Consider the following 15,661-nt stretch of genomic DNA (forward strand, 5'->3'; position numbering starts at 1 on the left):
ACTTGCATGAGTAATCTCTTGACATCATGAAAACATGTCCACAGCTTTCTGAAACATTATTCTATATGATGGCATTTGTATCTCCAGATGAAGTGTGATGAGTTTTGAATCACACATTTAAACACTGAACTATCCAGGCACTAGAGGTTAGAACCTTATATGCATACAGAGGAACTACATCAAAAGGAAAAATGGAAGACGTTGAAAGTTCCTGTAGTTTGTTTAACTCAGTTATAGTTTCTGCAACTAGTTCTGCATTAAACTAATGGCTGATGATGCATATGAATGCTTTCCAACCATGGGAAGAGAAAGGAGGAAGGGGAGAAAAGAGAAAGATGAGGTGGAAGAGTAAGGGAGAGCATACATGTATGGAGCAAGATGTTGACACATGCAAAGTGTAAATGGAAATGCACAGAGAGTCTGGAAAGGGCAGAGACTGGGATTTTGCTTTGTGGTACAAGAAAAGAGCCTGGTGCACAGGGCTCTGAGCAAAGGAGATGGACTTAGGGTGGCATGCAGCTCCTTCAGTGGAGAGAGGACAAGGAGTCCTGTCCAGTTAGAATAGTCTATTGCCTTCCTCAAACTACAGAACTACTTCCCTAAGAATAAATAAGTGGGCAAAGAATTCTGTAGTGCCTTTGTTGTCTGCCTCCCATGTTACACTCTTTCAAGAAACTGCAAGTAAAATGGTATGTGCCTAATGTTGACATCTGTGCAAATATCAGAGCAAAATTCACTCACTTTTCTTGTGTGTAATATTCTCCAGAAAGAGTTCCAGCTCCCCAGCATTTGGAAATTGATGAAGCATCAACAGATAGTCTCAGGGTCAGCTGGAAGCCCACCTCATCAGATATTGCTTTTTATAGATTGGCATGGATTCCTTTGGATGGGGGAGAATCTGAGGAGGTAAGTTGCCTTGACATTCTGAGGGGTGAAAAGGGGGGAGAATTCCATGCTAAGGACAACTGTGCAGCAACATTTGTTAATTAAATATGGCAAATTGACTTACAGAAAAATCTGCCCCACTGCAAAGCTCTCTAAACAAAAATTAAACCAATATTCCAGTTTTATTTTGAAGAGGAACTAGGGAAAGAAGAGATATTTTGTGAGTAGTCAATCTCATCTGTAATGTGCCAACAGCCATAGAACTAGCATTGTTGTTTGGGGCCACTTCAGTTTTTAGAGGTTCATTTTTTTCACTTTGATGTGAAGGTGATGATGATAACTGAGCCAGAGGAGTGATATCCTCACATAAAGTTCCAAATTTGTCTAATGTGCTGTCCTGAATAAATTTGCCTCTGAAGCCTTATTAAGTAACATTAAAGGAAAACATTAAAGGAAAAAGTGTACACATAGTAAATTTATTAGATTTTTCATCTATTCCTCTTAGTTTTCTCTTTTTTCCCCTCTTATGCTGTATTTTTTGCATGAAACCCTTGTACATCTTGTCCATAGTACCCTTTGCATCAGTCTAAATCTTTAAATTATTTTCATCCTCTTAGCTTTTCCTTTTTGATTTTCTTTTCCGAAATAGAAAGACAGACACTTCCTCTCGTCTCCCAAATTTTCATAGTCTGTCTCATTTCCTCTTTTTCTTTATTTATTAACTCATTATTTTGGCTTCTTTTGTACTTCTCAGTCTTTAGTGACTCCCAAACATCTTGTTCTCTTGGCATCAGCAGTGTGTGAAGAAGCCACATCTGTAAACTGCTTATCTGGGTACAGAACTCAGGGGGAAAGATGACATTTCCCACCTGGCCCTAGGTTTCATGAATTATTTTGTCATCCATTAGGGCAGAAAGCAGTCATTTTAGCTTAGGTTATGTGTCATTTTTTTCTATAAATTTAGCTTAGCTGGATTCTTTTCCTCCCTTTCACCTAGTGAGAGGTAGTCATGCAAGAAAGAGAGAAATTAGAGGAGTGAGCAAGGAAAAGGAGTTGGCAGATGAGTGAGTGGACACAGGTCATCCACTAGCAGTTTCTTCTGTAATATATAAACTGATTTGTTTCTATTTCAGTTCCAGTGAATAGCTGCCAGTGAAAACCCTTAAGTCACATTTTTAAGCAAAATTTGAGGTATCTGTATTCTTTCAGTGTGAGAATAAATTATCGAGAAGTATTTGAACTCCTAAGGTTCTGCTTGCACACTGTATTCACAAAGAACTGCTGGAGGCACTAATATTTTAGAATGTTGAAATATTAAAAATGCCCAAGCTGCTTTCTTGTTCTCCTTGCATGACCTCTCTAATGGGGTCAGGCCTAGGATAGCACAATACCTCGGGGCTGTTGCCTCTTTAAGCTCCTTTCCCAGCTAAGTGATCAGTCATGCAGACAAAGGACATGCACTCCCTTGTTCTTCTCCCAAGACCCAACTTGCCAATTAGCTGAGAGGGGTCAGGGGACAGTGGTTAATCACACACCTCTCATCTCACTTCACCCACTCTGCTGATGGGTGAGAAGAGCGTGCAGTCGGGTGTTAGCACTAAAAAGCCAGAATAAATTTAAGACAGACCTTTTATTGCTAGGTTGAAGTAGAGAAGGCATGCTGTTGCACTCGTGTGCTTGTTGCTGCTATTTGTCCTGCCCACTTGAAAGTCCAGCACTTTGTGTTGTGTTTTGTAGGCTACATTAGCAGGGAGGAGAGGGTGCAGGAAGCGATGCTTCAGAAAGTATGCCAAAGAGTGAGAGAGTAATTATGCATAGATATTTTATAATGATTTGATACACAACTGGAAGCACGGGAGAGTTGAAAAGGAAGGCATTACATTAATCTACTTGGTATACAGCTAGGTTCACTCAAAGCTTGTTTCTGAACTTTTCCCAAGAAAATCTGTGCCAGAAAGTGAGCAGCATGGGATGCCTAATTCATTACTTGATAGTTGTAGAAGGCATGGCCCCAATTAATTTCTTTCTGCTTTTGTTTTTTGTATTTGAGTTCAGAAGGTCTGTGATTGTGTTATGGCTCCTTTTTCCTCAGGACCAACTCAGGAAATCTCCTGTGGTAGTTAAAAAAATGACTGGTTCACTGTTTCTGAAAACCTCTGTGGCAGATTTTTCACAGGACATCTATTTTTTGATTTCCATTAGAAGTCCAACTTTGATGTTGAGTATTACAGTGATCACCTTTGAAAACTTGTCTATGTTAACCCAGAGAAAGGCTGTTTTATTGTAGCATCTGTTTGTGTAACCTGAAAACTATTCCCAAAACTGGCCAGCCCAGAATTACTGCTCAGGCTCCTGCACCTTCCCCTTCGTTCCAGCTCCTCCCCATCTGGTGATCCCTTCCAATAAAATAAATGAAACACACAAAAATCTGAAGTGAAACCTGCTTACAGTTCACATTGCACATCAATCTTCTGCTGCTGTCATAGCTAGAAATGAGGAAAATTACTATTTAAACTTTACACCATATAGCAAACTAATCATCAGCACATCTCTTAATCCTCAAGTCTGAAGCACGTGTTCTTTCAAGTTCCATTCAGAAGTGTGCAACCATAACTGAGATTACAGTTCTGGTATTGAAACAGCCTTTTTTAAGGATGAATACATTTTTCGTAACAATGTTTGAATAGTAGTATAGTAGAATATAAATGGAAATATAAATGGAAGTTAATCTATTCCGTTATGTTTTTGTTGATAAATATTTTGAATTGTAGTGATTTTTTAAAAAAACCAAAAGCATATTGTCGGCTTAAGAAATTAATTAGCTTTGAGTGAAAGCATAATACTATACATTTTAAATATTCTTAAGTGTTTTTTCCAGATGTACTCTGTGATATTAATACATTTTTTGGGCAGAACTGAATGTAGATTTAATTTATTTTAAAGGAGAATCAATTTTCCTTATTTCATTCATTTCAATTAATGTAAAATAATCAGATGCAGAACTGATATTCTTCAATCTTGCTGTGTAACTTAGGTTGTCATAAATGGAGATGCAGACAGTCATGTTATAGAGGGTCTGTTGCCCGACACAGAATATGAAGTTTCTCTGCTGGCAGTTTTTGAAGATGACAGTGAAAGCGAAGTTGTTGCTATTCTTGGAGCTACATGTAAGACAAACTCTTGACTGTAATTATAAAAAATGTTTAAGCGATTTAAATTTGAGGCATATATCTTATATATAAAACATAGTTCATCTTGGGTAGCTATAACATTGAAGAATGTGGTGGTTTAGCAGTAGGGCTTTGCTGACTAGTTTTTGCTTTTCCTATTTAATATTATGTAGTATTGAATCAAAATAGTGGTTTGGCTCCCTATCTGAGCTGTGGTATTCATAACCTTTGGATCTGGGTAGATATTCTTCCACCCTTCATATTAATATTTAGTCTTTGAACAGGGTTCCTTATGAGAAGATCCATCAGATTTTGGAAGGGATGTGTGTAAAATGTTTTAAAGTAAATAAGGAATTTCACTTGAGATGTTTGTCATTTTCAATATGACCTTTTCTTATTTATGTAATTTATACTCACTAGAGGTGAATTCACTCTTGGCTGAAATAATGGTCCAAAAAGCTTACACAGGCCTCCTGTGACATTGACATGAAAGTAACAAAGATAAAATTTGATAATCATGTCCAGCTTATTTTATAGCTTATTGTCAAAACAGTGGCCTGTATTTCAGGAAGATTGTTCTATTCTCTTTTTATGGATAATTACTTGGATAAGTAAACAACTATATTTCTTATGTGTAAATTCTAAAATTTATTTGTCTTTAGTAATTTAACTTCAGGCTTAAGTCTAAATCTTCTATTAAGACAAGAAGCCCATACCCATCCAAATGATACTGATACTACCCAGTGTTGCTGAATGTACTTTCTATTTTTTACTTGGACAGAAGCAAAATACCCTTAAAAAACTTTCAATTTAATTGATCTGGCAACCTTAACAAATGTTCAAAGTGGAAGTCTATTGTCTGTTCAACCAGAAATCTGTTAAAATATATGCATTCTTATTTGATTATACAGTTTATGATTTTGTCTTATCTGCAGATCTAAGTGGTAATCCTGCAAATATATATGCCTAAAGTAAACTAAATGAATAATTCCCTTGTAGTCTCTGAAATGTCTGAAGTGTGTGGAATACTTGTAGGTGTGAGCACATAGTTTCATTGTCATAGTTGGGCATACAAGGAAAATACTGTGATTTCCATGTTTTGTTGAGCTGTTAGTGATCCAAGTCCTGTTTTTTCAGCTGCAAGTGCTACCACAGTACCTACCACGGTGGCCACCACCAGTGCCACCACCTCTGAGCCCACCACAGCAGGTGAGCAGAGCAAATGCCAGCACTTTAAATGCTGGGTGCAGAGCACTCAGGCTCCCCACAGGCACCTCCAGGGCTGGGGGCAGGCCTGTGATACTACAATGGTATTACTTAGGAGTACAGAGACTAATTTTGAAAATTCACCTAGAATTTATCTTTCCCTTAATAAATGTGAGCTTGGAAACTTTCAAGAATTTAGTTTAGTTTTGAGTGTTCTCTTTCTTTTCCCTGTAATTAGACAATTGACTCTTAAGGAACAACATTTCTGGGTTATTTATCTTCTGTAGCATTTTACCTTGGATTATTTTAAAGATCCATAACCTGAGTAGGATAAACAGAGCAGATGGAATATTATATGTTAAGAGAAGTACAGGATAACTATTATTTTAATAATTGCTTACAGTTTTTATGTTACTAAGCCCAAATAGGACTGAACTGTATGGTTTTCCCCAGTGTGAGTCTTCAGAGCCACCAAGCTCTTCAATAGAGCTTACAGCTACTTGATGATAATCAGCACAATATAAAAATTATATTAAATAAAAAAATACAATTGAGAAAATATTAATTAAATATTTCTGGACTTAGTTTTCCGAACAGGAGTCAGAAATCTATTTATAGATGATGAAACAACCTCAAGTCTGAGGGTGACATGGGACATTTCTGACTACAGTGTTCAGCAGTTCAGAGTGACCTATCTCACTGCAGAAGGTGACCGTGCTGAGGAGGCGGTAAGAATGGTCTGTATGGGTTTTGTTATTGGCTTCATAAGCTTGTTTAATAATTGCTAAAACATGATATCTTCTTATATGACAGTTTTGTTGCAATTAGTAAAGGATCTGTATTTGATATTACTCTGAGCTTGAACTTCAAAAATCTAATTGTGGAGCACCTGCTGCACTGCGGGCAAGAGCAGTCAAATGTAGGATCAAGAACAGTCACACAGATGTTTAATGAACTCACAGTTTAAAGAGGAGCTGGCTGTCTTTTTCTTCCTCTATTTTTTAAATTTATCCAAGTTGGGTTTTTATTTTTAATTTCATTAATTTTTCTGTCCTGAGATTGTGTTTTAAATGTTTGTACAGGACAGTCTTAAGAAATTTTTGTTTTCCTTCAGAAATTTTACGTCTTCTCTTCCTCTTGCTCTCCTCATGCTACAGCAATGAAATTGAAGTTCAAATGCTGAGTTTTCATATTTCTCATTAACCCAAATGTGTCACAATATGGATAGCACTTTTAAATCTAAGTGCCCGAGAATGTTTGTTATTTTTCCAGTGCCAAGTGATGATCAAGATTAAAGTTGTTCTACAAAGAAAAAATTATGGTCATTAAGATTTTGGAAAATATTTGAAAGTATGAAGAGTATTCCCTGTACTCTTTTGAGCATATAGCAAACAAATGAAAACACACACCCTTCTCTGCAAAAAAGAAGCCTGAGCTCCATTATTTTAACACTTCACAATTTTTGAGATACTTTCAGAATTCAGCTAGGCTAAGTGCCTTTTTTAAAAATTATTATTAAATTGGGAAAAAATTAGTATTGTTGTGCTTGGTTTCTGCAAAATCTGTTATAAAATTTTGGGATGGCTTCATGTAGTTACATGTAAAAGATTATATTGTATATTTCAAGGTTATTTCCTTAGTTAATAGCTCAGAATGCAAAAATATTCCTTATTCTTCCTCTGTGTCTGCCACTTGAGTCACTTCTTTTCATATGGCAGTTATATCAAAAATATGGGTTATTCTTTTTGATGTTTAGCAGTTGACATTTTTAGCCCTCTATCAATAAGGAGCTGAATATATTTTTTCTAGGAAAATATGAATCTGTCTTTTTCCATTTCAATTTTATTCATCTTTTATGATACCCTGCTGTAAATGTACTTTTTAGCCACCTATTTCAACTATGACCTGAAGATGAATTTTCAGTGTAGTGGTGTCCTTTTGGATTAGGAAACACTCTCTATGAACTTGCCTCAACTATATGTTAGGGTACTATATAATAAAATGGAAAACTTTCACAGGATAATGGCACAAATTGTACTGTTCTTCTGAGAATAACCCAGATTTTCTGAAGTTCAGATCCCAGATTTACTGTTTCAGCTCTCTAGTTCAGTTGGATGGTATAAATGTCATTCTGCTTTACTATTCACTGACTATTATGTTAAAATGAAATTTAAACTGTAGGGAAGGTATTAAAATTGTGGCTATCAGAAGGATATTAGAGTTGACTCAAACCTTCATTAAATGAAATAATAAAACTGTACAATTTGGTAGATATCTTGGCTCTATTCTCATAAATTATTTAATTTTAAGTACACTCTCAAGTCATATTAGCTTTGGCCACAATTCAGCAAACAGATTAACCACCTTTCATCTTTGAAATTAATCACATGGATAAATACTTTACTGGAAAAGAAATTATGTAAGATTATACTAAGAATTAGGCACATTTTAATTGAAGGAGTGTATTTTATCATGTGGCTTCAAGCACCTGGGAGGTGCACAACAGATGTCAATAAAACAACACAGATGTTCAATTTTAGGGGAATGTTTATATGCTTGAGTACATTTTTGTATGCAGAACTCAAAAGTTTTGTGGAATTTGGGCTTACATGTGCTATAGCGTGACAGTTCTGTGGTGAGTGCTTAAGTCTTTTGGCTCTGATTTCAGTGATAAAGTTTCAGTAACTCCTCCCTTTCCATGAAAATACTAATAAGCTTTATAATTCTTGATGCAATTGGCTGAAAATCAGGGACTAGAAAATGTAATAGAATGCAGAAGGGTCAAGCTCCAAGTTGCATGTATGTTCTTGGGTGTGCTGTACATACTGGAAAGATCAAATTTTTTCCTTCTTTAAAGCCAAAAATGCTTCTCACTGCTTAGAGTTATATTGATCTGTGGAAGATTATGCACATATGGAGAGGAGAACGTTTTCAATGCTTGCATCCACTATTCTAAAAAACTTAAAAAATTCATTGGATTTTTTTCAGAAACTTAATTTGTGTTTTGAGTGCGTGTGTATGGAAGAGGAACATGGAAACCTTTCAAGAACATTTATTAATGGCTTAAGTTCACTTTTGATCAAAGAAAGCACTTTGACAAGTCTCAACACCTTATGCACTAGATAAATTTCCTTCTTTCTATCACTTGCCAAAACTAGAAGTAGTTTGAATGTGTCCTGGAGTGTTAAACTGGTGAGACCATTCTTGAGCATATGCTTCAATACTTTGCCGTCATCACATGCATCAGTCTTCTTTGAAACAGCAAAACACCTTTATAGACTTTCTGCTTTTCCCCCGTGAGTTCGAAGGGCTTATGCTTCTCTCAACTTCTTGCCAAATACATGTAGCTGCTGGCTCAGGTGATAGATTCATGCAGTGGACATCAGCCAGGGAATGTCCAAAATGTGATGTTGGGCCTTGGGATTTGCTTCCCACAGCATCACTTCAGAGCACAGGTCTCTGCCCAGGAAACACAGGACTAGTTTCTCTTTTTTACCACGCCCATACCATGGGATATAAGTGGCTCCCATACAGGTTTTTGAGGCTCTCTGTGATTTAATTTTACTGGCAAGTTAATCAATTGTAAGGCTTTGTTTGACGCTCCTGCCACCACTATCATGATACTGGTTTTTGAGGCTCTGGCTAAAATACAATAATCTGTTGAAGAGTTTTAGAACTAGCTGCTTATAGGGAAGCCTTTCACTGTGCTTAATTCAGCAGGCTGAAACATGTAATCTAGAGCCAAGAGCTGCTCAGAGGAACTTCTACAGTTGCTCTACTGCCAGGTTGCCTGGTTGAATTTTTCTTGCAGATCTTCCATGTTTCATGGCAGTTTGGGATCCTGTGGTACCTGTGGGATGTCATCTTACTTCCTCTCCTAAATAGATACTTTCTTTGCTGGTCTCCAGACTAGATGCAGACAAGACAAACGTATCTTATTCCTGCTTGCTCAGTTCAATACTTCCAGATCTCATAACCAGATTTTTCTTCCTCCCAGGGAAGGAGGATTTTTTGTCTCTGAAGAACAAAACAATCAGCCTTTATCACTGAGTTTCAGAAAATCTAAATTTGTCCAGGAGAAATACATCAAGAGGATGTATTTTGTCTATACAGTAAAAGTAAAGTATTAAGTATTTATGACCAAACAGTACCAGTGGTTTATGGACCTGTAGTGGCTCATAGGTTTAATACAATATAGTGTTATCCCACAGAAACATTTTTTATTTTATTTTGTTTTGGTATAACAGTAGATCTGTTAAAAGGGTGGATAATGTAGTGATTTTATTTTACTGTAGAGCATCAATAATATTTGAAAACACAAGCTATACAGCAATGCTAGTGGAATGTGTTGTCAGAGACTATGTAAGATAAAGTGGTTTGGCTCTAGTCATGAAGCTTGACTGCTTCTGCATTTTCTGACCCTCCAGGTAATGGTGCCTGGCAGACAAAACACTCTTCTACTTCATCCTCTGCTGTCTGATACAGAATACAAAGTTACCATAACCCCCATCTATTCTGATGGGGAAGGAATCAGTGTCTCAGCTCCTGGAAAAACTTGTAAGTACAGACTTTCTGCCTGTCTTTGGTCAGGATATGCAAGAATAAAGACTTACTCTTTGTGGCCTTTTTCCCTTGGCTGTAGGAATGTATTTTAGTATAAATGTGGGCTTATTTTGCATGACTTATATGACTTGAAATTTAAATTAATCTCAGTTGATTGATTTATAAACAATGGGTTTCTTCTAACAGACAAGCTGTATTCTATATTCAAATACTCTGAGTTTGCAGAAACTTGTTCAGTAATAAAGCTGGTAAATGCTTGGTAGCTAGCCCACCAAGGGCAAGCCAACTAATACAGAGAAAAAGTAAACAAAGCCTGCTGAGATGGTATCAAACCAACCATTGTACTGTTAGATTTTCTTTTGTATGAGATTACTGCTTTCTAAGGGTCATTAGAAATGCTGCTGAACTTTTTCTAAAAGTGATTGCATTATCTCCAGAGTTCTGACCAAGTACCAAAAGATTACTCAGCTGTAGCTTAAACTTCCTCTCTACTGTATATTGTAAAAAATCCTTCCATTGTGCACTTGTAGTCATGATAGTATAATTTCATTGAATTGTTCTCCTAATTTACATAATTAGTCTTAATTGAAGTGCTATTTGTGTAGAGACTTAAATCACTTGTAAATAATTCCTTTCATTCCATTCTACAGGATTAATTGTTCAAAAGAGCATGATTTATACATTAAAAACTTTAGTGCACTTGGATTGGAAGAAACTATACAATGCATAATTATCTCTAAATTACCCTACATTTTTAGGAAACAAAAGTAATATTATTTTTTTTTAAATGTAGGTACAAAGTTTGGAATTAATTAAAAAATTCATTGTTGATCAAAGTTTGTGGTCAATCCACAGAGTAATGCAAAGGATGAATTTAAGAGTTTCATCCTGATAATTTTACCTGTAAATCTGAGATTACTATCGCACTCTTTTTATTTGCATATCTTGATTTTTCTGTATAAGCTTGTATGAGATAAACTTGTAAAAGCCCAGTTTGGTTTCTTTTCAGTGCCCCTGTCTGCTCCTAGGAACTTACGTGTCTCTGATGAGTGGTACAACAGATTACGTATCAGCTGGGATGCCCCACCTTCAGCAACAATGGGTTACAGAGTTGTCTACAAACCTGTCAACAGTGAGTTTTTAAACTGAATTCTTTTGTGGTCACTTCTGACTGAATGTCATCTTTTGCTCAATTTTGTTCTTAAATACATTAGTTGTGGTTACAGCCTTGAAAGTGTTATTAAATTTGGTGTCTCGTCTTTGAATATGAAAGTTTCATAGTTGTAGAATGATGCAGGTTGGAGAGGATATTTGGAGGTCATCTGGTCCACCTCCCTGAAAAAAACAGGGCCAGCTTGGAATAGGTTTCAGTGGAACTGGACCTTGCCAGTTGAATTTATATTATCTCCAAGAATGGAGATTTTAAAATTGCTCTAAGCATCTCTCCCAGTTTTTGACTACTGCCACTGGAAGTGTCTTTGCTAATACATAGTAAAAATTTCCTATGCTGCAAAATTTGTCTTTTTTCTCCTACATTTTCCTGTTTGCCTCTGAAGACATTCTGGCCGTAGCTTCTCTACCACCTTGCATAAGGTAGGCAGAGGCATCAGTAGATTTCCCCTTAGACTTCCCATCCTAAGGCTGATTATTCCCAGGTCTTTCAATCTGTGTTTTTTCATTTTATCATGACTTTGTTTCGGAGACTCTGTTTGCTTTTTTCCTGTTCCTCTCTTCTTTATTCTCCTGTTCTTCAGTTTCCTTCCCCTCACAATAAAAGGTTCTCATTTCTTCTCAGACACTTGACGTTTTATTCATTGTCCATTTTGTGTGTGCTGCATCCTTTTCCCACCTGTACATTGCATCTTGACAACACATCCAAAATCCTTAAAATTTCTTCAGAAAACCAGGGTCATCTATTGACAGCAAATTACAGATGTGTGACCATTAAGGGACTAAAATACTGTCCAAAGACAATACTGCTGCCTGGTTTCTGAAGTGTAGCTAGAACAACTAGGGGAGGTGATGAAGGAGCTGTTTCTGTTCTGATTTGGGAAAGTTTCATTCTTTTCTATTTTCATTACCATTTTTGCACAGTATTAAATGATGCTGTTGTATAAGAAGCCCTAAGGGACTGTAGTGCTGGCTGGCATCTGCTGTCCCCCTTGTTGGTCCTGGCACACAATCAAACTGGGGAGATATTTGGCTGCCTCTTTAGAGCAGTAGTAAGTCACTGAAGCAGAACAAAAAGGTCTTAACAGATGCCAGTGTCTAGCTCTGCCTTAATGAATCCCACTGCTGAATTTCCCAAGTGTGTTTCTTGTATCTTCTTTCCATGAAAGGATTGAGGAGAATGTCTTTGTATTTGTGTAGGGTTTAAAAAAAAAAAAAATTAGAAAATAGGCAAAAAATAGCGGTAACTTGAGGAACACGTGTAATTTTTTTCTAATTTAGTGGATAAGCAAATTATTTTCTAATTAATTTCATTTTTTGCAGCTCCTGGCCCTGCATTGGAGACCTTTGTAGGGGATGATATTAATACCATTCTCATTCTAAATCTCTTCAGCGGAACAGAGTACAGTGTCAAAGTATTTGCTTCATACTCAACAGGCTTCAGTGATGCCCTAACAGGCGTGGCCAAAACCTGTAAGAATGATTTCATGCTGTTCAGATCTCTACAGTCTGGTTTTCCTTACAACTGTGGCTTTCTGAAGCCTCCTGAATAAATTTTCATGTGGAAGACTTTCTCAATAATGTCCAAACTGTGTTTTCCTGAAATGAAAATCTCTCTTTCTATGAGACTATACCAGATTTAAAGTAATCTGCTGGACATTAGCAAAACAGGAATCAGAAAACAGATATTATTTATTAGCCAAAAAATATGTTTTCCTAGTAGTAGATGTAAATTTCCTTAATGAAAATCTAGTTAGTATATTTTTTCTAACTCCATATGTAGGATTATTTTCTCTTTATATAGCTAAAGCTCAAATTTAAATTAGATTTTGACAGAAATACTACTCTTATTATGATACTTCTATACTTATTTGTAATAACTGAACCTTTTAGCAGTGTTCCTTGTTTAGTTTTAAGTAACTTACCTAAAGTTCTAAACTTTTGTTTTGAAGGTTCATTTCTTTTTTAAATTTTTCTTTTAAATTTTCTTGATGTTTTTAAGCAGTATGGACATTACTTGTTAAAAATTAATTGGCACTGGTTTCACTGTAATTATTTTGTCTTTTTTTTTCTTGTATGTCTTATTAGAGGTATAAAACTAATGTTTTTTATATTTAATTTTCAGTGTATCTGGGTGTGACGAATTTGGACTCCTACCAAGTCCGCATGACGAGTCTGTGTGCTCAGTGGCAGCTTCACAGTCATGCTACTGCTTACAGGGTAGTTATAGAGTCACTTGAGGGTAAGTTACTAAATAATTTGATATGCAGCTACAGCCCAATCAGGGAACTGAATTGCATAGAAACTGCATGCAGTTAGACCTGTAGACAGGCTGCTGAAATACTGAAAATGGTGGACAGAAGAGAGGTGTGTACACGCTGACAGTTTCAGAATGGAAGTAGCATCCCTGTCCTTTTATGTCAAACACGTTGACAGCTTGTGCATTTTATGTCAGGGACTTTCACCTGTCAGAAGAAGAAAGGTGATTGGTGAGTTTTTCATTGCTGTGAGGAACAGAACATGGGTAAGGATGAACTGAATACATCAAAGTTTGTAAATATACCACCAGCAGTAGCTCTGTAGGATTAGGATAGACAGAAGAGGGCAGAAGGGTAGAAAACATCTGAATGAATCCAGACCATGCCCACAGAATCAGAACAATGTCCAGTTTTGTTCTCATTCTGCTGATGCTTCATTATATCTTATAGTAGCAATGTTATTCGTATGGATAAATATGGCACGGTTTTATGCAGTCACACAAGGTGTCTTGATGCTTTTAGCACAGCAGATACAGAGGGTAAATTACAGACTCTTCAGCCTCACTGGTTCTCAGGTGCAGCCAGAAGACATTATGGAGAAGTCACTATTTGTGCAGACGAGCTCTCTTATCCCAGGTAGACATCAGTGCTCTTCTGATTGGCGGCAAATTAAAACCTTGGATAACTTGAGAGAAGTGCAGTTAGTGACACTTAATGGGCTGTGTCAAAGATATCGTGAACAAAAACACTGATCTTGTGGCAAAAAAAGTAATGACCTTTCTGAGGAAGAGCAACTAGATGGTGATAAGGTTTATTTGAAGCCCTGAAATACAGACAAGCTATTCAGATAGCAGAGATCTTGGCTCACACGAGACAGCACAAACATCTCTCTAATCTGGGAGCGAGCCAACATTCTACTTTCTTCATATAGAACTGCCAGAATTGTTTTAGCTGAGCTGAAAGCACCTAAATGTGAGCAGAATGACCTGGAGTGCGAATAAATGTTCTTTATTAATATCTGTCCTGAAGGGATTTGATTGTTGAATAGGGTGTGTCTGGTTCAGGCAGTGATCAAATATTTTTATATTAGTGTAACACCTGATAAGCATTGAAAGAGTGTCATTTTTTATGTAGTCTGTAAAATGTGAGGTCAGTTGCTTGTATTTCACTTCTTCCTGATGGAGATTTTAAATTGTGATAACATTTTTCTTGTTATTAAAACATTATGCTGTTTCCAGTACCCAGCCTTTTTCTCTTGCAAATGTATTTCCAATTCAGAATTTGGCAGAATCAGTTTTGGAACTCTGTAAATTCTATTCCTTAACCATTTTGTAAAGTGGTCATGAGTGAAAGCTGGAATATGACATCTAGTTCAGTCTCTTTCGCTGTGACCAAGCAGATTAGAGATGCTGAAAACCAGAGGCATAGATGAAGGATACCATAGAATTACATAATGCAACAATTCCTAGTTAGACTGATAATTTAGATCCAAAGCCCATTCATGACAGTGTTAGTGATTTTTACTGCCTTCAATGCATGGGGCAAAATGAATCTCTTTTTCCTGAAGATGTTTGACACATTCCTCAGCTCCTACTTAGTATGAAGAAAGAAATGTTATAGAGACCTCTGCACAGAGGTCAACTTCCAAAAGTAAGGCAGCATTTAGTTTCTTAACTTATGTCAACCTCTTACCCTTCATATGCTGTCTTGTACCCTTATTTATGATTTAAATTGATTTAAATTACATTATTAAGTTTTTATGGTTTATCTTGTAATTCCAGGTGGAAAAAAGCGAGAAGTAAATCTTGGTGGAGGGACATCTAGACATTGTTTCTTTGAGCTGATGCCTGGAACCAAATATAAAATCAGTGTTCATACACAGCTTCAGGAGCTGGAGGGCCCTGCTGTGAGCATCATGGAGACAACATGTGAGTAAAACAGAGGAGACAGATTTCAGTCAGCATCAATAATGCTCAATTGCTTCCTGTGTTCTGCCTTTGTCCACACATGTGGTATTCCTACAGTTTCCTTTATCTGAGCTATTAATTTTTCCTCCACAGAGGTGCAGGATTCTTACACCACTGCTGTGAATTAATTGTTAAGTCACATTCAACAACTCTATTGGACTTCTTAATGAGAGTGACACAGGGAGGATTGGTTTAGTTTTCTTCATAAAAATCCTGCTATTGGATTAATGCCTTGAGAAGGCTGACCTAGAACAGAGGCTAGATGGAGTTAAGAATGAAGTAGGTATTTATTAAAAGGCCTTAAAGGATACACCTTGGGCAGTACAAGAGCCTGGCCAGGGCTACACCCAAGATGGACCCAAAATGGTCACAAAATGGATGACCAGTCACACACTTTTATGCAAGTCTTACACTTTTATAAGTTTTGGTCTATTTGCTTATT

The 15,661-nt window shown here is 36.6% G+C and overlaps 1 protein-coding gene across 1 annotated transcript in view; it reads left to right on the plus strand.

The window, feature by feature from the left end:
* Positions 1-15,661, plus strand: part of COL14A1 (collagen type XIV alpha 1 chain) — a 118,794-nt gene that overhangs the window by 50,868 nt on the left and 52,265 nt on the right. Inside the window, exons 16-24 of the mRNA XM_058830316.1 lie at positions 767-906; positions 3,920-4,052; positions 5,193-5,264; positions 5,847-5,998; positions 9,689-9,818; positions 10,834-10,956; positions 12,318-12,467; positions 13,120-13,236; positions 15,034-15,180. Of these exons, the coding sequence (XP_058686299.1) occupies positions 767-906; positions 3,920-4,052; positions 5,193-5,264; positions 5,847-5,998; positions 9,689-9,818; positions 10,834-10,956; positions 12,318-12,467; positions 13,120-13,236; positions 15,034-15,180 (1,164 nt within the window). The remainder of the gene's footprint in view (positions 1-766; positions 907-3,919; positions 4,053-5,192; positions 5,265-5,846; positions 5,999-9,688; positions 9,819-10,833; positions 10,957-12,317; positions 12,468-13,119; positions 13,237-15,033; positions 15,181-15,661) is intronic.

The sequence above is a fragment of the Poecile atricapillus genome, chromosome 2, assembly GCF_030490865.1.
Source record: "Poecile atricapillus isolate bPoeAtr1 chromosome 2, bPoeAtr1.hap1, whole genome shotgun sequence".
NCBI classification, from domain to species: domain Eukaryota; kingdom Metazoa; phylum Chordata; class Aves; order Passeriformes; family Paridae; genus Poecile; species Poecile atricapillus.